The 22,499-nt window shown below is 40.7% G+C and overlaps 1 protein-coding gene across 3 annotated transcripts in view; it reads right to left on the reverse strand.

The window, feature by feature from the left end:
* Positions 1–3,850: 3,850 nt before the first annotated feature.
* The window catches only part of CACNA1E (calcium voltage-gated channel subunit alpha1 E), a 253,324-nt gene continuing 234,675 nt past the window's right edge, over positions 3,851–22,499 (reverse strand). For 2 of the 3 annotated variants that reach the window (XM_039337124.1, XM_039337122.1), the window contains 5 exons: positions 21,033–21,141; positions 16,092–16,220; positions 11,616–11,796; positions 5,880–6,070; positions 3,851–4,474 (listed from right to left, as the gene is read on the reverse strand). In XM_039337124.1, the coding sequence (XP_039193058.1) occupies positions 3,935–4,474; positions 5,880–6,070; positions 11,616–11,796; positions 16,092–16,220; positions 21,033–21,141 (1,150 nt within the window). In that variant the 3' untranslated portion in view covers positions 3,851–3,934. The remainder of the gene's footprint in view (positions 4,475–5,879; positions 6,071–11,615; positions 11,797–16,091; positions 16,221–21,032; positions 21,142–22,499) is intronic. The other variant, XM_039337123.1, reaches the window with a different exon arrangement.

Consider the following 22,499-nt stretch of genomic DNA (forward strand, 5'->3'; position numbering starts at 1 on the left):
ACTAAAGCACCTTGAAGAGAAAATTCAGCAGGAGACTTGATGAAATGTTGAAGAAAGATTATAATTATTTCACAGGTTGGAGATGATATCAGAGAAGCACTTTCCAAGCTACTTTTTAAGTTGTCTAACCAGCTTTCTACATTTTCATACTGCCTCAAAGAACCTTATTTGACAAAAGTGATAATGGAATGAAAGGTGATTATGGCATAAATAGAACTATTGGGATGCAAGACATTGTGTGACCACTATGGGGCAGCAAACTATTTGCTGCCGTCTAGAGATCATTTTTTTTCAGCTCAGATACGATGGTTCTAGATTTAAAACAGGAATGTTATATCAATTTTAATATTTGTCTTCCCATATGCTTTACGAAGTAATGATAAAATATAAAATACAGGTTGGGATAGGATGGAGCTACTGAAGTAGAAACATTTTGTGAAATGATTTTGAAAATCTGATATGGTAATTATGTGTATTTTTGGTCTAGAACTTCTGCTGACTATTGCAGCTTTCCAAGAAGATGGGGCTAAGACAATGCAAATTTAACTGAAATATCTTCTAATCCTGTCATGCTGTTTATAGTATGTAGTATAAACTATTATTAATTTTGGTATGAAGAAAGCTAAATATACATTGTGCTCCATTTTATAAATTATGTTAACATTTCAGATCCATATAAAACAGAAATGGATTTAATTATATCAAAGACAATGTCTAAGATCAACTCACATAATGATAAAACTGAGCCAATTTGGTTTTACTATCATCGTTTTCCTTTGAGGAATCCTCAGATATTAAATTATCTGGTCATAACTAATTTTAAGCAGCACAGGTTTTCCCCATTTGAAGTCAGGATTGGGAATACCCATGAATTTGACAGAAAGGATAAAGCAGAAACTGATCATCCACATGACATGGCATGTGACAATCAGAGACAATGACTGTGTATGATGTTCCCCTGCAGTTCAACGCCAGACGTGCATCCTAGGGTGATGAGACAGTCACTGATATACAGAGTTACAAAAGGGAGGAAGCAGAAAGTAGGCTAATTAGGGCTAGGCTAAAGATTGGCTAAGGAGAAGAATTCCCTGACCTTAATATTGGAGAAAAAAAAATGTGGGCTAGTTTAGCCAGAGCCACAAACTAAAATAAGAATCCTGTACTTTTTGCCAAATCTCTCTATGCTGTTCTATCAGCCAGAATGTTCCAGATTCAGCTTGGGGAAATGCACCATCATTGATCCATATTAAGTTTAAAGAGACAGGATATGTTTAAAAACTGGAAGGCTCCATCCCTGGTAACTTCAGGCAGAATTGGTCAAAGGCTCCACTTGAGAAACCTGGATAGGTGTTACTGGTCAGTTCAGAATCAACTGGCTGAAAATGTGTAAGAAGTTATTATGTTCCTCCCCAAAGCAACATTTGAAAAGCACAAACAACACCTATAGATTTAGCATTTTTTTTCCAGGTGTTATTGGCAAGGCAAGCAAATGAACTTAAATACCCCAAATGAACCTAAACATCCGAACACTATGAGTAAGCATCAACAATGCACTAGCAGAGTCATCCCATTATTCCATGCCACATCAGGGCTTTCTGCAGGGGGGATTAGCAAAAAAAGATGGCAGCCACAACAGTGACATTGAAAAACAGTCTCTGCCTGTTTTTTTAAAGTACCACATCCTGCAGGCAACCCCATGCCACCCTGTTAGTTGGGTTCACTGTCCATTATCATTTATTGGGATTGCTCTCAAAAATGCTTCTTTCTCGCAGTCAATTCTCTCCAGAAATTGAATAATGATTGCTAGAGACATATGTTGGTGGATTAACTAGATTGCAACTCAACAATGAAGAGGAGGCATGGTGGAGAATGAAATCTAGGATAGATATCCCTGTATTATGTGAGAATTGATCAGAGAACGTGGTAAATGAAAAAAACTATCTCTAGGAAAATAAGGAAATTAGCACAAAAGTGCCCATCTCTTTTCCTTCTTGAAAAAAAAGAGCTTCTATACAAAATTTAAGCATGTCTTTCTGCATGTCCAACCACTCACATTACAAATTTCCCATCAGTAACTCCCAGAGTTTTAAAGTAAAAAAACAAATCAGATTTAATAACCTCAGATGTTGTGAATACTCCCAACGCTGGAGGTTTTAAAAAAGAAATTGGAAATCATTTGTCTGAAATGATGTAAAGTTGATTGGATGAAATGGTGTAAGGTTTCCTGACTGAGCAGGGGGTTGGACTAGAAGACCTCCAAGGTCCCTTCCAACTCTGTTATTCTGTTGTTCTGATAACTGGGCTGAGGGCAACTGTTGGATCAAGTTGAACATCAGGAGGCTGTTATCCTGCTCTGAAAAAGGATAATAGCATTGTTTTGCTTCTTCCTGAAAAGAATAATGCTCAGCTTTTTTAGGAAACTTGTTTTGCTGCTATTGGAATCAAATGGTTGTTTAGGTAACCAACTAAAATACCAGTTATTTTCAGTTCTCTAAAGAGGAGGAGATCATGTATCCACCTACTGTCTTAATGGGCTTCCTGCCTTCCAGCTCAGAAAAGAACATTCCTACCAAAATAAGAGGATGATGAAAGAAGGGATGGGTGGGTGAAATCACCTCTACCCTGTGTTGAGGTCTTTCATGGATGGAAAAGTTACCATCGTTAACTACTGAGATTGTTGGACTTCCCATACAATTTAGTTGGGATGTTTTTGACTACAATTCTCACTGTTCTTCTTTTTTACTGGGGAAGTTGTAGAGTGGATAAAAGTTCTGTCCCAGAACATCTGGTGGGCCTCAAGATTTAAAAAAAAAAAAAAGCAAACTTAAAAACTTTCCCACCAGATCCTCTTCCTAACCTAAGCCAACTCAGTTCCTCTGAAACACAAATGTTCAGTGTTGGCATGCTCCCCTCTTATCCTACCAAATTAAAAATAACTTTAAAGCTCATTTAAGGAGAAAATCAGCACCAGTGTTCTCCACAAAGCCTTCACTCCTAGGCTGGGATGTGCCAGCAATATACATCATTCTTTCGGGGAGGAAGTCTCAGATAAGTATTTCTAGAATTTGAGTAAAAATACTTCCTATCTCTGAGGTCAGACAACATATAGCCTTAGCACTGACCTTTACCAATGTATTAAAATAAATCTCTACATATACACACTTTCCATTCTTTCTAAACTCAGAATATATGCCCAAGAATGACTGGTTAGTACGTTTAGGATCATAACAATTCTCTCCTTTATCACACTGATAGTGATACTTTATGCATCAGTTTGCTTTCATTAAACCAAGGGTTTTTCTCATTCTTGCCCAGACTATCCTCCCTTCCTTTCACCCTATTCTTTTTTTAAAAGTCTGTCCCAAGATTAGTTGTTTGGTTTGTTTTTGAAAAATGAGCTGACTTGTCTAGAGGACTGCAAAAGGATCCAATGCTAGGATCTCACCCTGAAGCAGCTCTGCATAGATCCAGCAATGAATTCACCGGTCCTACTGGTCAACCTGTAGGATGGATCCCCAAGAGAGATAAGGCCTTTCTCAAGCCCTGAATCTCTCACATGATCCCACCCACAACCACCATCTCAAGGATCTTCTTTCTGGGGGCAGGAAAACGATGCTTTAAAAACCTTTAGCCTTTAGCTTATTTTTTTTGCTCTGCTTTTCCAGTAAATTCTACCCTCCTTACTCTTGGCTTTGGGGGATACCGTGTCAGGTGGCTTTGTGATGAAGGTTGCTGTTGCCCTGTTTCACTGTCATTTAACAAGCCGGTGCACCTTTTCTGTGCAAAAGAAAAGAAGGGAGACAAAGAAGCTGTGAGTTGACTTTGTTTTGCACAATGGCTCTGTTTTTTCCCCCTGCATTTGATATCCATTTCATTTCATTTCAAATGTGGCAATCAGCATGCATCAAGGGGGACAGGGGAGAGGAAGTTGCTTCTAGCACTTGTCATCTTCTTCCGTATCACTTAGTACTTCGATGCCAGCCCCATATATCATGCTTTGTGACGTTCCTCTTCTCCTCCTCCGGTAATGCCCATTGGGCATCTGCCAACCATGCCTAGAGCGGGACCCCGATGCAATTGTGTTGGAGCGGCCAAGACTAGTGGCCACAGCAGCCTCAAAAGTGAGTGTCTCCTCCTCACCACAGTCTGAAGCGTGGGAGTCATCCTGGAGCATCAGGTAAGGCTCTGAGATGTAGTGCTGGGGAGTGGAGAGAAGGCTCTGCTTTCCCTGGAGGGAGCTGGAAGACTCAGTCAAGCAGGTATTGTTTGTCTCCAGAGTCCCAGAAAGCAGAGGGGAGCCCCCCTCACTGTCGTCAGGTGGTGGGGAGGTGTCACCACAGTGCTGCATCATAGCAGTGTAGGAGATGAAGGGTCGTGGCTTTGGTGGCACTGGAGGGAGTTGACGGCGGTTTCGCCTTGGTGTGCTGGTGTCAGACAGAGAAGGGATGGAGCTCTCACTCAAGGAGCCTGTGCCCTACAAGAAAGGGAAAAGCCAGATACAGAGTTCTGGGATGTTCAGCAGACACCAGGCCCCGCCTCAACGAAAGGGTCTGCTGGAAAGGGCAGGAAGGGCAGAGAACACTTTTGTCTCTGTTGACCGATCTTTCCTGAACTGAAGAAACCAATAGTGTGTATTATAATTTAAAGCCCATCCACCCCATCCACACATGAGTCAAGTGTGGCATTTGGAAAAAAAATAGAAAAGGCATAATTTAAAGAAAATGCTGAAGCTTAATATAAAGGTAAAGGTTTCCCCTGTGATGTTGCCCCTCTTGTTTCTAGCTGAGGGAGTCAGCATTGTCCAAAGACATTCCCATGATCTTGTGGCCAGGAGGACTATATGTTGAAGTGCACAAAACACACCTTCCCACTGAATTGGTACCTATTTATCTACTGGTATTTGCAGGCTTTCGAACTGCTAGGTTTGCAGGAGCTAGAGCAAGTAACAGGAGCTCACCCCATTGCATGGCGCTTGGGTCTCAAGCCCAGGCTGTCAGCTTTCCAGTTGACAAACTCAGTGTTTTTAATTGCTGAACCATTGTGCCCCATGAAGCTTAATATAACAGTCACGAATTTCTATCATTCTGGATATTTTTGTTGACTTCCTCTAGACATCTGTCCTTCGGTATTATGATAATGTTTTAAGGGTCTGAACACTGAAATTCAAGGGCAACCGTTTGATGCCACAATTTAGAGAGTGAGTAGAGATTTTCATGGCAAGTAAGGAAATGTACTTTCACCATAATAGGAATATGTGGGTTCTATGAGGCCAATCTGAGCTTCAGTGCTGCCTGCAGAGTCACTTTGCTGTATGCACCAACACGTTATGGAGGCCCTCATAGTATCTACAGGTTGTTCACCCTAGCCAAAACAATGCATTACAGCCCTTGAGGCTGTGGGTCAAAGGATGGATCCTTGTTTGCCCTCCACATTCTTGTAATATGCTTCTAGCTTACTCTAGCCTTTTATACACGAATATCCAATTTAATTTCTGACAGGATCTCACCCCATGTTAACTCAATGAAAACCAATTAGTCTGTCAAAAGCTGCTTTGTGCATTTCACATCCCCCTCTAACATGGCTATGCAAAACAGAGTGAAAGCTTCCATTTATATTTAGCATAGACTGAAAAATATTAATCAAAACAGAAGAACCCTTTTTTAAAATTGTACATTGTGATTGATCTTAATTATAGTTTAAAGCCTGTTCTAGTGAACCATAACTAAAACTAACTTTCATTTATCTGGTATTAAATATTATAGTTCGTCAAAAATGGAAGCAAACATTTCTAAAAGGTTTCTTGTAAGTATATTAGGAAGTTGCTCCAAACATTTCACCAATGTTTCCAGATATTGATCTTTTGTCAGTTTTACACCCACCTGTCTATTGGGAGTTTGTGACCTGCCTTCACTGGGAGACCTGGAATGATGTCGCTCTGGAGAATCAATATCTGCTTGTGGACTCCTTTCCTCTGAGTTGCAACGAGAAATATCTGGAGAGAGTAGATGTCTTCGTTCCTTGGAACGGCCTCGTTCTCTGCCTCCTGACCGATGTGTATCAGATCGATGGCCTATTTATAAAAAAAATGGCAGGATTACATGAAAATTTCTCACTTGGGAATGCCTTCTGCCTTCTGTATAATGCTTGATGTGAGAAATATTTTTCTCTTCCTTAACCTTTCCATCAAATCAAAAGCTATCCCTTACACTTTATTTTTCTACCCCTTTACTGTTTACATGACCATTCCACTGTTATTGAAGCTATTACTAACTTTCACTGTACAATATTTATGACTTAAAAAGTATATAGAACAGCCTAAAGCATTCTACTTTTGCATTTGTTTTGCATCAGCTTACAGCCATTGTTATAATAATGTCATTGTTTGTCATGGGTCTTCCATTGCTCTTTTATTATAAGTAGCCAGTGTGGTATAGTTGAAGAAGAATATCAGGCTAGACTCAGGTTCAAATTCCTACTGAACTATGGAGCTTCCTATGGCACTGCTATTGCCTCTCAGACTGCTGTAAAGACAAGCTACTAGGAGAAAGAACCACATAAATTGTTCTGGGTTGCTTAAAAAAAAAGTAGGGGTATAAGTGTAACATATAACTAAATGCCTATAGTCCTGGCAAATTAAATCTTCTTTGGTGTTACATTTGGACACCACTAGTTCAGTATTGTTAAATCATTGCCTTAACTCAGGGATGTCAAACTCAATTTCATTGAGGGCTGCATCAGCATTGCGGTTGCCCTCTGGGGGGCCGGGTGGGTGTGGCCAGGGTGGGTGCGGCTAACCGGGTGGGTGTGGATGGAGTGGGCGTGGTCTACTGGGTGGGTGTGGCCAGCTCTACATCATTCGTGTCAAGGGTGCCTGTGGGGGCCTGGGCAGGAGTAGGACAGATCTGAGGGGCTCTGGCAGAAGGGGATGGGACCAGGGCAAGTGCCATGCTCCTCTAGGCCATGTGGGGGGCCCTGGATGGTGGTGCGGGCTGCCCAGAGCCCTGGGCAGCAGAGGTCAAATGCCCAGCCTGGCCCTCGAGCACCCGCAGCACCAAGCCCAGCCCCACTTCCCCAAGGGGGTGCTCAGCTACATGTAGCTCCTCCTCAAGGCTGCTGCTGCTGTGCTTGCTCTCCTTACCCAGGTTGCTCATGATGGGTAGGAGGGCAAAGTCAGAGGGAGGCCCATTCCCTCTCCATGGGAAGAGACCTGGCTTTGTATCCAAAGTTTCCTTAGCAATAGGATGGGAGACTCCCAGGATAGGCCAGGAGGAGGGGGCAAGGGGATGGTAAAAGGGCAGCAGGGCAGGACTTCCCTCAGACCCTCCCTCTCCTTTCCTTCCTTCCTTCCTAAGTACAGAGTGGTGGGAAAATATTTGAATTGTGGGAGGGAGAAAAACAGGCAAGAAATGTTGTTGGGGAGGTGTCACCCTTTGTGAGGAATGAAGAAATGCAGCATCGCCTGGAAGTGGCCAGTACATGGCCCTCACCTACTTCACATATCTGGCTTGGTGGGCTCTGGGGGAGGGGATGCCATGAGCAGCATGAGAGTCAATGTTACCTGCACAATGCTACCCAGCCCCCAGCCTGCCCAGTTTTAGCAGGTAGCCGGGTGCTCTCCTCACAGCGCCGGGAGGCTGAGCCAGATGGTGTGAAGCTCACCAGCTTTGCACCTTGCTGCCTGCTGAAACTGAGCAGGCTGGGGGCTAGGCAGCATTCTCATCAGATTCACGCCACCTGGCTCAGCTCTTGGCACTGTGAGGAGAGCGCCCCACTGCCTGCCGAAACCCCTCCTCCAGAGCCCATCAAGCTGGATATGTGAAGTAGGCGAAGGCCATTTGCTGGCCACTTTCAGGCGATGGTGCATTTCTTCATTCCTCACAAAGGGTGACACCTCCCCAGCATACACCCAGGGGGCGGGGCCGACACGGCAGGGGCTGGTTCCTCACTGTTTCCAGATGGCCTTGTGGAACTAAGACTGAATGTGTTTCAGTATAGATGGCCACCACAAAATTGTACATTGGCTCCTGGCTGCCTTGGCCAGGGCCAGGGCCAAGGCAGCGGGGGCCGTTCGCTCACTTTTTCCAGGATGGCTTCGCGGGCCACATGAAACCACTTTGCGGGCCGCATCTGGCCCCTGGGCCTTGTGTTTGACATGTCTGCCTTAACTTCTCCAATTCTTTCTATTTGGCTTTGTCAAGCAAGAACAGTGGCTGTACATATTATTGTAGCCGATTCCTTCTCATACATGCAAAGAAATGGAATAATGGTCACAGTTCTTCATGCAGCCATTTTAGCTATCCATTTATTTTAAGAGCATATTGATATTTGGACTGTAAACTCTCTTGAGGCATATTCCAGAATTTTGTGCAATCATTACCTCCTTTCTTTGCAGATCCTGAACTGATAGTTTTTTCTTATTGAGTTCCTAGCCCATTTGTAGAAAACTCTGTCCTATTTAATGGAAAAGCTGAATTCACCAACTATAAAACAGGATCCATAAAATTCAGTGGATCAACATCCTCCTCCTCATGCCAGTGGAAGAGGTCTGCTACAGATCCCATCTGGTAAGGAATTGAAGCAGGCGAGATCACAAGGAGAAGAGTCCCATCCCTATGGAACATTCTTCCACAGTAGGTGAGAACTACACTCTCCCTTTTTGGCTTTCCAGAAGGGTATTAAAACCTGGCTTCGCCAGTTGGCTTGGGGCCCCAAGGGGGTCGCTCACTGCTGGAGGTGGCTGGTGGGATAAGAAGACCTCATTCCTGGCCCATCTGTCCCTTGGCTCTTGTAGGCATAGTTTTAACACAGTTTTTAATAATATTTTAAGGTTGGTTTGTTTTAATATTTTAACTATTTTTACTTGTTTCTATAATTTGTAAGCCACCCAGAGTCACCTTGTAGGGGAAATGGCATAGAAATTTAATAAATTAAAACTGTATGTCCTTAAAGATAATCTTCTGAAGTCATCTAGTTGAGGTCACTATTTTGATTACTTAATAACAGAATTTAGCTTGCAGATGGTTTGTTAAAAAAAAAGTTTTTATTGTTGAAAGGAATTGTCTCACCCTGATCAAATGATCTTATCACAAGGCAGTAAATCAACTTTCATAAACAAAGCCCCTTCTTTACACAAGGCAGGTATTATTCAGTGTGGAAAAGAAAAAGGAAAGGAAAGGAGCAAGTTTCTTCTGCCAGTAAAAGATAAATCAGCTCAGTGATTTAATTGTTTTTAAAATCAAGATGTAAAGGTTTAGTGTGTTTTGGGTAAACATAAAGAAAATCTGTTTGTAGAACAAAATGTTATTGTTCTGTTATTTTTATCAGAACTAGCTATAAGTGCTAAACATATACAAAAATCTTCCAACAGAAATTATGCTTGTGGAAGAGCAGGGGAGAAACCCAGATCAGAGTGGGATGGAAAACAGAGACACACATATAATTATATTTTTTTAAAATTGTTTATTTGACTATAGGAAATAAAGAAGGAAAGTGTTTCTATCTTTAAAAAAGAAGTGAAGAATCAGGAAAACCATACTATGTTAACATTGACAGGTGAAGCAGTGGTTAAGTGTAGTATTGCAGGCAAACTCTACCCACAGCCAGGAGCTCAATCCTAATGAGGCTCAAGGTTGACTCAGTCTTCCATCCTTCCAAAGTCGGTAAAATGAAGACCCAGATCATTGGGGGAAATATGCAAATAATGCTGACATAAAAAGTGAGTTATGACCAATTTTCACACTTATGACCATTGCAGCCTCCCCATGGTCACGTGATCAAAATTCAGATGCTTGGCAACTGATTCATATTTATGACGGTTGCAGTATCCCAGGGTCATGTGTTCACCTTTTGTGAACTTCTGACACGCAAAGTCAATGGCGAAGCCAGATTCATTTAATAATCATGTTACTAACTTAACAACTGCAGTGATTCACTTAATAACTATGGCAAAAAAGGTTGTAAAATGGGGTAAAACTTAACTGTCACTTAACTGTCTTGCTTAGCACTATAAATTCTGGGCTCAGTTGTGGTCATAAGTGGAGGACTACTTGTATCTTGTCCTGACCCTGAACCCTAAAGAAAATCATCTCTCTCATTTGTGTTGGTGTGTTGCCCATTCCTCCAGTTCGAAATTATTTTTAAAGCTCCTGCAAAGCTTTGCACACAAAAGAACCCCAGTTCTATCCTTGACATTTCAAAGTAAGACTGGGGAAGTACCCCTCCCAATTTAAGTACTGAGTAAGATGGATCAGTGGGTTGTCTCAAATTAAGGTTGCTTCCTGCATTCATATTCTTAAATGAGTCATAAATTGTTAAGAACACTTATGGGGCTATATGAATAAATAAAAAGGCAAAATATAAAAAGCAATCTGAGAGACAACATGTGGCTGCTACAGAGTGACTAACATTTTTGTTAGAAACTGCTCATTTTGTTAATATGGAAAAATTTCCATTTATTAGTGATATTTCAAAGCTGAGAAATTTGACACAATGGAAATCATTCCAGAAAATATTATCTTATCTTTTATATTTTAATTAACACAGTGTCGTTTCTACAAAAAAAATATTATGGAAAATAAATTCATGCCAAGAGTTTATTACCACGTTCTTTCTGGTGGGCTCAAAAATCTTACTTTTGTATATCAAATACTATATCCTGCATTTCAGTTAATGCCTTTTCTACGACATGTGTTGAAAAAAGGCTATTATAATTAAGTCATACAATTTAATTGGAACTTGAATAAATTAGCTTTTAGATGGGTGAGGGCCCATTAGCAGTTGAAAAGCAATGCTATCTGTAAGAGTAATAACATATTTTAGATAGTATAGAACTAGCAAAGCTGAGCAAGAGATGATGATTTAAAATAGATCCTATTTAAAAACTATCCATGTGTTATTTGAAGAATTACTCACAAGAAAGATATATCTCGGTTTGGAGAAGATCGATAGATTATATTCAGAATAAATATGAGACTAAAAAGTATTATCTATCTTATGAGTAAATTTTAGATTATTATTAATAGTTTAATATGGTAGAATTTATATTAGTTTTAGTTTTATGGTTTAATTATATTATTATTTTTGTATTTAATTTGTTAATATTTATTTTGAAAAGGAGTTAAAGTATGTTATGGATTTGATTGTTTGTATAGTTGGGTAATGTTAGTTAGATTATGATTGTTTAATTGTAACCCTGTAATCAGCTCTGGGAAGTGGGGGAAGGGGGGAGGGATTTGGGGTATATATTGTATAAAACCTTTAAAACTTTTAATTAAAAAAACCCTATCCATGTAAGAAGTAGTCTTTCAACAAGCAGTCTGCATTTTTGAGGCGGTGCAAAGATCCAGACTCAAAAGACGAAGAACAATTCAGAGAGTGTGTGGCTGTGCATGTAATACCTGATGGAAACTCTTTAAAACAGCTGCATCATCACCTGGGTTGACTTTTGATCCTAGGAAAGACATGGTGAGTTCATATCCAGATCTGCGCATAGCCCTAGTGTTTTCTAACTTTACTCAATTTTGTTGGAGAAAGATAATCATTTGGTGGCTTCAGAAGAGTCCAGTTTATTTCATCCTTAAGAAGTATTTTAAAAAGTCCCACTCATCCTCAGTTACCTGAATCTGTGTTGAGACGGCGTGAAGACAGGTGCAGTGCAGAATGGTAACTGCGACGACGAGACTTGTAGGTATTTTCACTGCTCCTTTCCATTGAGAACTCATCCAGCCAGGAGGAATTTGTCCGTTTATCTCGGATGGTAGAAAATGAGCGTCTCATGGAGCCAGGATCTGTTACTACCTAGAAATGTATCCCAGAATGGAAGAAGGATTAAAGGTTTGCAAATGACTGCTGGTTTCAGCAGCTGGATTTGCTAGTTAAGTATAGTTGTTCTCACAGGGAGTTATCTCATTTGGCTAAGTATGAAGACATTTTAATATCAGAGAGATGTGGAGGATATAACACCTTTGTTACTATTTGTTTTGGCTAATATAAGCTTATCTATTTTGCCTTCCCCTAGGCCAGGGGTAGGCAACCTCAGCTCTTTTATGACTTCAACTCCCAGAATTACTGAGTCAGCATAGCCTGAGGTTGCCTACCCATGCCATAGGCCCTACAGTGTTTGCATCTTTGTACTCTTGTGAGTAATGAAATAAGTAGAAGCAGAACAAATTCGGTTTTATAGACAGATAATGAGCACTTTCACATAATCAGGTTTTGCACTGCCCAAAGCTTCTGCATTGAAGATTTGAATTGAAATGATGCATGGTTGAACATTTTGCTCTTTTTAAGTGATCAGGATGTAGGAGTCAGCATATTTAGTTTTTCTCAGCCTATAGTGCCCACAGAGGACCAAAAGTCAATCAAAGCTTGTCTTCCTCATTCAAAGAGCGCACAAAGGTTTCAGCCTATCAGCGTTCATCTACTGGACAGTAACTGACTGCATCACACTGTTCTCTGGTGGTGCAGTGATTAGAATGCAGTATTGCAGGCTACATCCACTGATTGCCAGCTGACAGCAGTTTGGCAGTTCGTCTCACTGGGCTCAAGGTTGACTCAGCCTTCTATACTTCTGAGGTCGGAAAAATGAGGACCCATATAGTTGGGGGCAAAATGCTGACTCCGTAAACCGCTTAAAAAGGGCTGTAAAACATTGTGAAGCGGTATATAAGTCTAATTGTTATTGCTATTGCTCTGACTTTCATGCCAAGCAGCCAATCTTCTTATTATTTTTATAAATAACTCAAGGTGGCTAACATACTTAACAGTCCTTCCTCCTCCTATTTTCTCCACAACAACAATCCTGTGATTGGGCTGGAAAGTGTGATTAATTCAAAGTTACCGAGCCAGCTGTCATGCCTAAGGTGGAGCTAGAACTGACATTCTCCTGGTTTCTAGCCTGGTACCAAAACTAGTTCTCATAAAGGAAGCATTTGGCTTGCCCATCAAGGTGGAATACCTCTGGGATGATAGTTTTTATGTTGGGGACCATTTTCCCAATTCTGCATAGATCCCATCAGAGACCAAGAGCTTGGACTGGGACTATCCTTTCTAATATTCATCTAGGGTCTCCCATTCAACACAACAGTGTAAAGCACACCTGTTTCTATAGCAACAGAAGTCCTTGCAAATTGTAACAGGAGTAATAACACCACCAACTCTTTGGGGAACTCTGTTCACTTTTCAGGCAGAGCAGAACCCATGTTAGTCATGTTCTTGATGTCATCTAATTCATTGCTTAGTTACTCAAATCTTCACATCCCAGATCTATTGCCTAAACAACAAGGACTGAGAATTTTGGTCGGACAGCTTGACCTACATACTTTTAAATCTGCTTGAAATGAGAGAGGTTGATAGATCAGATGTTAAATCCACATAGGCTAATGGTGTTAGGCTAAAAGAGAGTCTATTCTTTTGAACTGAATGAATATAAGCCAAACTATTTCACATAATTATGAAATACACTCTAGGGGAGTCTGGAAATTAATTTTAAATATGTTCTGAAATGCACCTTTCACTATTTTCTACTGAGAGAGATCAGGACTGGCAGAGAAGAACTTAATCATTTCTTCCAGTATTAGCATGCCTGTAATATGGCCTAGCTTAATCAGTAATGGTGCCTTGCTTACTGATTGATTAATGTTCAGGATTTCAAGGTTTTATACATAACACTCCTCTCCTTATGTTCCTCACAGCCACAACCCTTGGGATAGGTTGAACTGAGAGACAGTAATTAGGCCAAAGTTATCCCATGAACTTCTGTGGCTGAGGGTAGACTAGAATCTGCAATATCTTAACCACTGTACCGTACTGACACTCTCTCCTGCTAACATTAAAATAAGACATAGAATCTTGACTTTTTAAAAAAGTATTTAGTTTTAAAAGGGGAAATACTTCAGGGAAACAGACTGTTTTTTTTCACTTTACAAGGACATTTGTACATATAGAACAATAGCTTTCTCTAGCTTACCTAGAAATAGATTTGTCAGCTAAAATTAAGTCTTGGAACAAAATCTGAATTGCAATAAGTCTACTGAAATTGATAAGTTCAAAAGAAAGGGAAGAAAAGCTAGAAAAGGAAGGATAAAAAGGAATTCTACTGCAATTTTTGCAAGAGAACAAAATGTCCATTATCCAAAATTGCTATTGGGCATTATTGTATACTTAAAGCCATCCAAAATTCAGATTATGATCTGAATCATACTCTGAATATGATTCAGAGTATTCAGAGTAATCCTTGTATGATCTATTTTTCCTGTGAATTAATTACTCTGTATCTGGCTTGTATTAATTCAAAGTAATAATCTATCGTTCCAATTAATTCAATTTGCAGCTTAGACTTCACGTGGCCAAATTACTTTCCATACACAAGCTTTGCCTATATACAGAAAAATTACATGTCATCGGGAAAAGAGCTTTACTCTAGTCTTCCTTCTAACAGCTGAGTTCTAGATTCTAGGTATTTCCTTCATATTTTATTTATATGGCTCCACTCTTGAAGACTCAAGTGGAACAATTCAGCCTTACATTTATCACTTTGATACTAGGCCTTTGTTGTACTAAATGAAAATAAAGCTTTGTTTAATATTATTTACTCATCTAACTTGCAATTTCATGGTATCCATTCTCAGCCTGCTTCCTGACCCTTTGTCTGCTTGTTTTACTTTTTATGTTTTTTGAATCTCAAAATTTCCTCTTCTTTCCTTTCCACTGATTCTACTTTTTCCAAAGCAATGCTTCACAGAAGCCCTATTTATATCAAAGTACTGGAATTTCAGGGTAGGGAAACATTTGAGTTTTGTACAACTGGAAAGTATGATACAAGGAGAGATAGAAGAGAAAAACTGATTAGGTTATGTGATGCTGATAGTAATACCAATATCAGATTGATAATTTAATAATCTAACAAATCTGCAAAAACTACAAGACTTTGGACTCATACACAGAACCTTTGAGACAGGGAAATATGAAAAATTCTGCCCCATAATGTATCTTTTACTCTGTCTGGCAACATTGTTGTCCACATAACAGTGATCATGGGGACAAAAAGTCTGGCAGCCAGAAAGGAAAATGAAGTTCTGCAGCAAGTAAACTGGAGTTCAGAATTTCAGATCCCTTCCTTCTCCATGAGACTTTATTTATATGGGAATCTTCTCCTTTCTTCCCAAGGAAAATGCTACTTCCAGGCTAGATCATTTATACTGGCTTCAGCTTATCTCAGGAGTTTGTGGGTAATAAGAGGTCAACAGTATGTGGGCCATCTTTGGGCCGGAACATGGATACTGTATGGAACAGGCCATTATTTCTTTCTCAATTTCCTTTTCCAAGCAATGGGAGAATAACCCAGCCCAAGTGCCTTCAGAGTGGGAGAATCTGATATCGAAATCTTGATCACTGAAAAAATGTATAAATTATGATTACAAACCTGAGAAGGTATTTTATCTCTCTGTTAATCAAAACTGATTACAAGACAGACAAACAGAAAAAAAATCTGCTCAACAGACAAATACGTGGATTATGGCCAAGACTGACCAGGACAGGATACTTGGCAGCAGGCATGTAAACAAGTATATTAGGACAATGAAGCTTGAAAGAGAAAGTGGCTAAGTTTAAAGGGAAAAATACATCCAGATGACAGAAGTAGAAGGATTATTTCAAATGGTTGGGATTCTTGCTATAATCGACAATAGGCTTGGTTGAAATAGAACAGGAAGATGGCTCTCTCCAATCTCTACTGTCCAGGGTCACTGAAGTCTTGGAAGAAGGTTATGGACTGATTAAGGTTGTAGCCGGGCAAATTAAGAGAGACTTAATTATAATGATTTGCATTGTTGTAGTTCAGGACAGATATTCCAACTTCCATCTGTAAAACAGGATTGGAGTCTTCCTTGTCTCATTGGGGCACTGTGTTCAGAATCTATAATACTAGAATTAAAGGAATGTTTCACATTCATAGGGAGCCAATTGAATTGGTATCAGTGACATTTCAGTCTGTTTCACTGTTCAAATAAAGCAAAAACCTCCTGTAGGAAAGGGTTATTGGTCTCCTGTAATGATATAGTCCTATTGTTAGTCACTGTTTCACCTGCTTTTACCTGGGGATCCACAGTCAGGCGTGGCATGGAAGAAGCCCTCCCAGATACAGCTCGTTCCTGAGTATCCACCGGGAGATAACTGCCACAGTTAGAGGGCTGCACTCTTTTAAGCTCTCTAATTTCTGGCTCCTGGAAATAAACACACAGCCAAACTCATGGGATTTCATTTGGTTATACTGCTTGCCATTTTCTGCTGGCGTTGTTTCTATCCATGTGGTGGGAATGGCTTGAGAACAGGGTTTAAAGGAAGCATAGTGAATGCTTTTTGTTGGCAAGAGAGAATGAACCTACCTTTCTTAAGGATGCTGGATGTGTTTAACACAATTACAAACAGTAACTATATCTGTAGTGCTTAAAAAATATACTCATTTCAGTCTAACAAATCAGGGAAATTCAGACTGCCTGCTTTTTCAGCATACATTTTCTTGCATTCAGACATCAAGTTTGGATTAAAATAAATAAAAATTAAACCCAATTTCAGGATTAGATGTAAGTGCCTTCCTGATTTAAATCTGGCCCAATGCCTCAGTGATTTGTTTTTTAAAGACTGCTGGTTCATGAACCATCCATCTACTTAATCATCAGTAAAAGCTTTGTCAGGAATATCCCCCAAATCAATTTTTTAGATGCTTATGTAATGCTTTCGCTGTTTATCTTTTGTTATGCTCAATGATCCAAATAAATTTTTATTGTTGTTAGGTAAAAAAAAAATTAGGAATAGTATATCAGTCTCCAAACAGAAGTCTGACAAAAGATTGCTTATGTGTTCTTTTCAAGCACAGAAAGTCTAAAAAGGCATAATGTATGTATGTGCGTGTAATACAAAATTTATGGATAGAGTGCAACATTCTGAGAAGCACACAGAGAAGAGTGGAAATAAATGCACAATTATTCAGCATTGGATTTCAACAAAGGTGGTGCATGAATGTGTGCACACACACACACACACACATTTACATATGCAGACATGAATGCCACCGGGTAATAAGGTGGCTGCAAGTGTGGGTCAGAGGTATGTAATTCACATTTGTGTGATATGATTCAACAATTTGGTTTTCGAACATGAACACTGGCAATAGAAGAAAAAATGAACAAAAGCCCCCAAACACTGTCTATTGTTGTTTATCGCTGAATAACCCACCTGATGAAATGATTATATGCAATGAGAACAAACCAATCAGTAAACAATAATCAGAATTAACAACTGTAACAAACATAAAGTCAAAAATTGCATTTCTAACATTGATAGTACGGTACCTTGAAAATATAACTTGCTTAATGATAGTTGAGTATATTTTATGTAATAGCTATTTTACTAAATCTTTGCAACATATACCTCTTTATAACTTAAAATATTTACCATCACCATAATTCGATCAAACTTCCTGCAATGCCTAATTCTCACTATTATTAAATAGTTAATTGTCTTTTAACATCTCCATAGATTGTACCAGTGGTGGGATTCAAATATGTGAACAACCGGTTCTCTATGTGGATGCCACTTCTGGAAGTCCATTCTGGGCCTGGGCATCAAAAAATTAGCTACCAGTTCTGCCGAAATGGTGAGAACTGGCTGAATCCCAGCACTGGATTGTATACTTCTAGATCTCTAGAAATCCACAATGACAAAAGAAAAAATAAGTTCTGTAGTATGCTTCCACGTTTTCATCTAGGAAACCTAAGATGAAGTAGATACTAGGGTATCTATTTGAGCAGTAATTTTACGAATTATATATGAGGTGACCAAAACCTCAGCAATGAATCTCTCATGGAATACTGACCAATTAAACTGAGATTAAACTGACAATAAACAAATCCATATTTTTTAAAAAAAGGATTGTTACTAATTCTGATAGCAAAAGTAATGGTTATGTATGTTACTGCAATAGATCTATTCTTCTTATCCAGAATGGATGAATTCTTGCCTACCAAAAATCTTCTCTGTTAATGTCTAATAGTGAAGCAGCACATTGTTATGGTGAAAGTTTCATCAACAGGATCTACAAAGACCTAAATATAACTATCAGGATCTCTTTCTAGGACTATCAGCATTTCAGGGTTATAATTATTAACTATTTGAGATGACCCAGTTTCAATATTATATTCCACAGAAGAGCTTTGGAAAAAAAATAATCTGGCTTGTATAACTGAAACCTGGCTGGCCCAGAGGGAGGTAGTCCCCTCTCAGAAATGTGCCCAGTGATTATTGAGCATGGCAGCACAGGTCTGGGGAGGGGGTGTGGCTGTTGTTATCAGAGAATCTCTGGCAGCCTCCAGGGGCATGGCTTCACAAGTGCCCAGCTGTGAGACCTTTTTTTTTAGGTTGGGCTCAAAGAATCAGGTGGGATTGCTGCTGCTGTACCAGCCTCCCTGCTCTGTGGCAGCTTCCCTATCTAGGCTCCTGGACCTCACTGCAGGCCTGGCAGTGGGGTCCCCCAGGCTTATAGTTCTGAGGGACTTCAATCTGCCATCCCTGGGTGGGGTCAGAGGTAGCCTGGGATTTCATGGAAACCATGAAATGGGTCTGTCCCAGGTTATCCAGGGCCTGACTAGGAATAGTGGTCACACACCCGATTTAGTGTTCTTGTTGGAGCACTGCCTAAGGGACCTGGAATTGATGGATTTATCTTTGGTCTCCCTGTCATGGCCAGATCACAGTCTGGTGGCAATGAGTTTCTTGAGAGCTGTACCCGCCTCAGGAAGGCAAGACCTATTAGATTAGTTTACCCCCCCCCCCATCAACTACTGGACCCAGATAGGTTCCAGAAGGACCTGGGGGTTATAACTGCAGATCTCCTGCACAGTCCAGTTGAGCTCTTATTCACTGTTTAGAATAGGAAGGTGACTGAGACTCTGGGTAGGATTGTATCCATGCAACCTATCCTCATCCATAGACCTCTCTGCCCTCTGTGGTATACAGAGGAACTGAGAGGGATGAAATGGAAGAAGAGACATCTAGAGCACCACTGGTGGAAGAAAAAGGATGAACTCGATTAAACATGGGTAAGAGCTGCTATTAAGGCCTACCTTGTGGTGATTTGTGTGGTGAAGTGCAAATACTTCTCCGCACTAGTTGCATCTGCAGATAATTGACCAGTGACACTCTTTTAGGTGAGCCGTCTCCTCCTGGGGAAGGAGACTGAGGTCCACCTGAAGGGGTGTGCTGAGGAATTTGCAGATTTTCTGGAAGACAAAATAGCTCAACTTTGTTCCCAGTTATATACTGGTATGGTTTCTGGTCTGACGGAGGCCTCTGAGGCAGGTTCTTGCCCTGTTATCTGGGAACAGTTTGATCCTGTTGCTCCTGAGGAAGTGGACAGGATTATGCATGCCAGCACCTGTGTTTTAGACCCATATCCCTCCTGGCTTGTGAAAGCTTCCCGGGAGGTGACAGGTGGTAGACTCTAGTGGTGATTAATGCTTCTCTACAGGAGGGGGTAATGCTCCAGCACTTTAAGGAGGCTGTGGACTGCCCTCTTCTTAAATTGTCATTGTTGGATTCCACCCAGTTGGATAATTTCTGACCTATCTCCAATCTTCCCTTTTTAGGAAAGGTGGTTGAGAAGGTGGTTATGCGGCAGCTCCAGGTTTCTGGATGAAATGGATTATCTAGAGTGCTACCAGTCAGGATTCAGGCCTGGATATGGGTTGCACTTTTTTATGATTTCTGGTGGGAGCTGAAGGGGGTAGTGTATCTATCCTTGCTCTCTTTGACCTCTTGGTGGCTTTCGATACCATCAACTATGGTATCCTGGAGAAGCTTCGGGGGTTGGGAGTGGGGGGCTCTGTGCTATCCTGGTTCACTTCCTCCTTCTGTAGCCACTCTCAGTTGGTGTTAATAGGAGGTGAGAGATTCAGCCCTCACCCACTGCTTTGCAGGGTCCCGCAGGGCTTGGTACTCTCTCCGCTCCTATTCAGCATCTATGTGAAATCATTGGGTGAGATCATCCGTCACCATGGACTGAGATATCATCAATATGCTTTATGTCTCAGCCTGTGATCTCCCTCTCATAGTGCCTGGAGGCTGTTAGGGGTTTGGAGGGGGAGCAACGGGTTGAAACTGAATCCTGGCAAGACTGAGTTACTCTGGGTTTGGGGTTCTTTGATCCATGGAGAACTGCCACCTTTTGTCTTAGATGGGGTGGCATTGCCCCAAACAGATCCTGTGTATAAACTGTGGGTTCTCCTGGACTCATGATTCCGGCTCAAAGAGCAGGTGGCAGTCGTGGCCAGGAGTGCCTTTGTGCAACTGTGGGTTGTGCACCAGTTATACCTTTTCCTGGACCAACAATACCTACTCATGGTCATTTATGCCCTAGTCATCTCCTGTCTTTCATAATGCACTCCACATGAGGCTGCCCAAGAAGAGCATCTGGAAGCTCCAGTTGGTGCAAAATGCAGCAACCCGCAGGGTTTTGTGGAGACCTTGGTGTGCACATGTATCATTTCTCCTGCTGGAACTACGTTGGATGCTGATTTGCTTCCGGGTGCAATTCAAGGTGCTGGTTGTCACCTTTAAAGTCTTTAATGGCTTGGCAATATAAAATTTCTAAATAAATAAATAAATAACATAGTCAAAGATAAGGTATTTTCTGGGAATATGAGGCTTCCTAAATCGAGACAGGAAAATAAAGTAAGATTAGTAAGATTAATAAAATAGACATTATAATATATCATACAATAATATAATGCAATAGAATATCATTACATATTGTATATGCATTGTATAATAGTGTATACAATATACAGCATACAATATATGCAATATATTATTCAATATATTTATAAATGTGATATAATATAATTATATAATATAATAATATAACACCACTTGCAATCAATAAGTTTTTTCAACAGTACAGACACAATTTCACTTGAACTGCTTTTCTGAAATCAATGAAAAGCAGACAAGCATTTTTAATAAATGGTACATTTATTTACCAGAGATTGCTGTTCTTGGTACTCTCCATGGGCTGAATCCATACATGCCAACTGGAATATCTCTTGGGGAGAGAGTGGACTCAGGGAGGGGAATCCACTACGGCTGTTCCTATAAAGATAGTCCAATTTGAAATGAAAAGAGAATACATCTTCCTGTAACTTCCTCTAACTGTTTTCCCACCTTCACCAAGATAAAACATCAGTCCCAGGGAAAAAAGATATTTCACAATGAATGACATGCTTTTGTTGGAAAAGAGTGAGCTAATGATTACCAAAGTCAAAAACGAACATGCCATAAAATTATTTTCCAAGGGAAAACTTGCCAGATCCATGCCAGGTTTTAGGAAAGCACACTGTTGTTATTTGTTATTTCCTTCTGAAGCACTAGAAATAATAAAGCAATGCATAACAGCTGCAACAAAGAAGACCAGCTGTCAGAATCCAATTATATTTCATCTTTAATTATCAAATATAGAAACTCCCAATTCTGCCTTCTCTGGATTCTGCCATAAGAGGGAGAGAAGGGGGAGAACAAAGGGGCTTTATGGCCCTCACTTCCTTCAGTAGACTGCTAAGGAGCTGAATGTGTTTATTGCAACATCAAAGAGAGACTTTGAATGTAAATAGCATCAAAGAACCTTACCATGACAAAAGAGAGCTATTTACCTTTCATGTAGTTATCTGAAGTCTCCATACAGACGAAAGAAAGGAGCAAGGGGGTGGAATTGTGATGCCTGAAACTATCACTGGAAGGGGGGGTGATTGGGTGGGACTGCTGGGGAACCCCTTAAAACCTTGAATGGGAGAGCTTGGACCCCAAGTCCTGTCTAGCATGCCTGCAACCACTTCTTCTTAATAAAGGATTCCTGTTGGAAGAATTATTCCAAGAGTTCTGTCTTCTTAAGATGCAAAGTGGGGTGGGTCCTTACCTTAGACAGGACTTGCAAAATTAATCCACCTGGAAGGGAGACCCTTGCCGGGGGATTTTGCAAAAATTTACCATGTCAGACAATGGAGCAAGAGAGAGGGAAAACTCCCTGGAAAGAGAGCCGCTGACCTAGTTGGAACCTTGCCAGATGTTGGGATCCGAGAGGTCAGATTCCTCGGGAGAAGAAGTGGTGGAGACATGGGACCATAAGCCTCGCTGGTCAATGGGCGTTGGAAAGAAAAGTGAGTGGGGAAAGGAATCAAGAAAGGTGACCCTGAGACGGGGGACCAAGCAACCAGAATGGAAGCAGGAGATGGAGAAATCCCTGCACGCAAGTGAAGAGGGAGGAAGCTGGGCACCGTACTCAGACTGGATCCTAGAGAAAGCTATTGACCTGATGAAGAGAACTCTCAGCTTCCTAGGAGAGAAGAATACTGAGCCCTACGGCCGCCCCAGCTCCTGGAGCCGCAAAGGGAGAGACACCGAGGGGGACGTGGAACCTGCAACCCCAGGGACATCTACTGATCCAGGAGCCCCCA

The sequence above is a fragment of the Crotalus tigris genome, unplaced genomic scaffold (genome assembly GCF_016545835.1).
Source record: "Crotalus tigris isolate CLP2741 ecotype Arizona unplaced genomic scaffold, ASM1654583v1 scf7180000017668.6805642782:7212621, whole genome shotgun sequence".
NCBI lineage: Eukaryota > Metazoa > Chordata > Lepidosauria > Squamata > Viperidae > Crotalus > Crotalus tigris.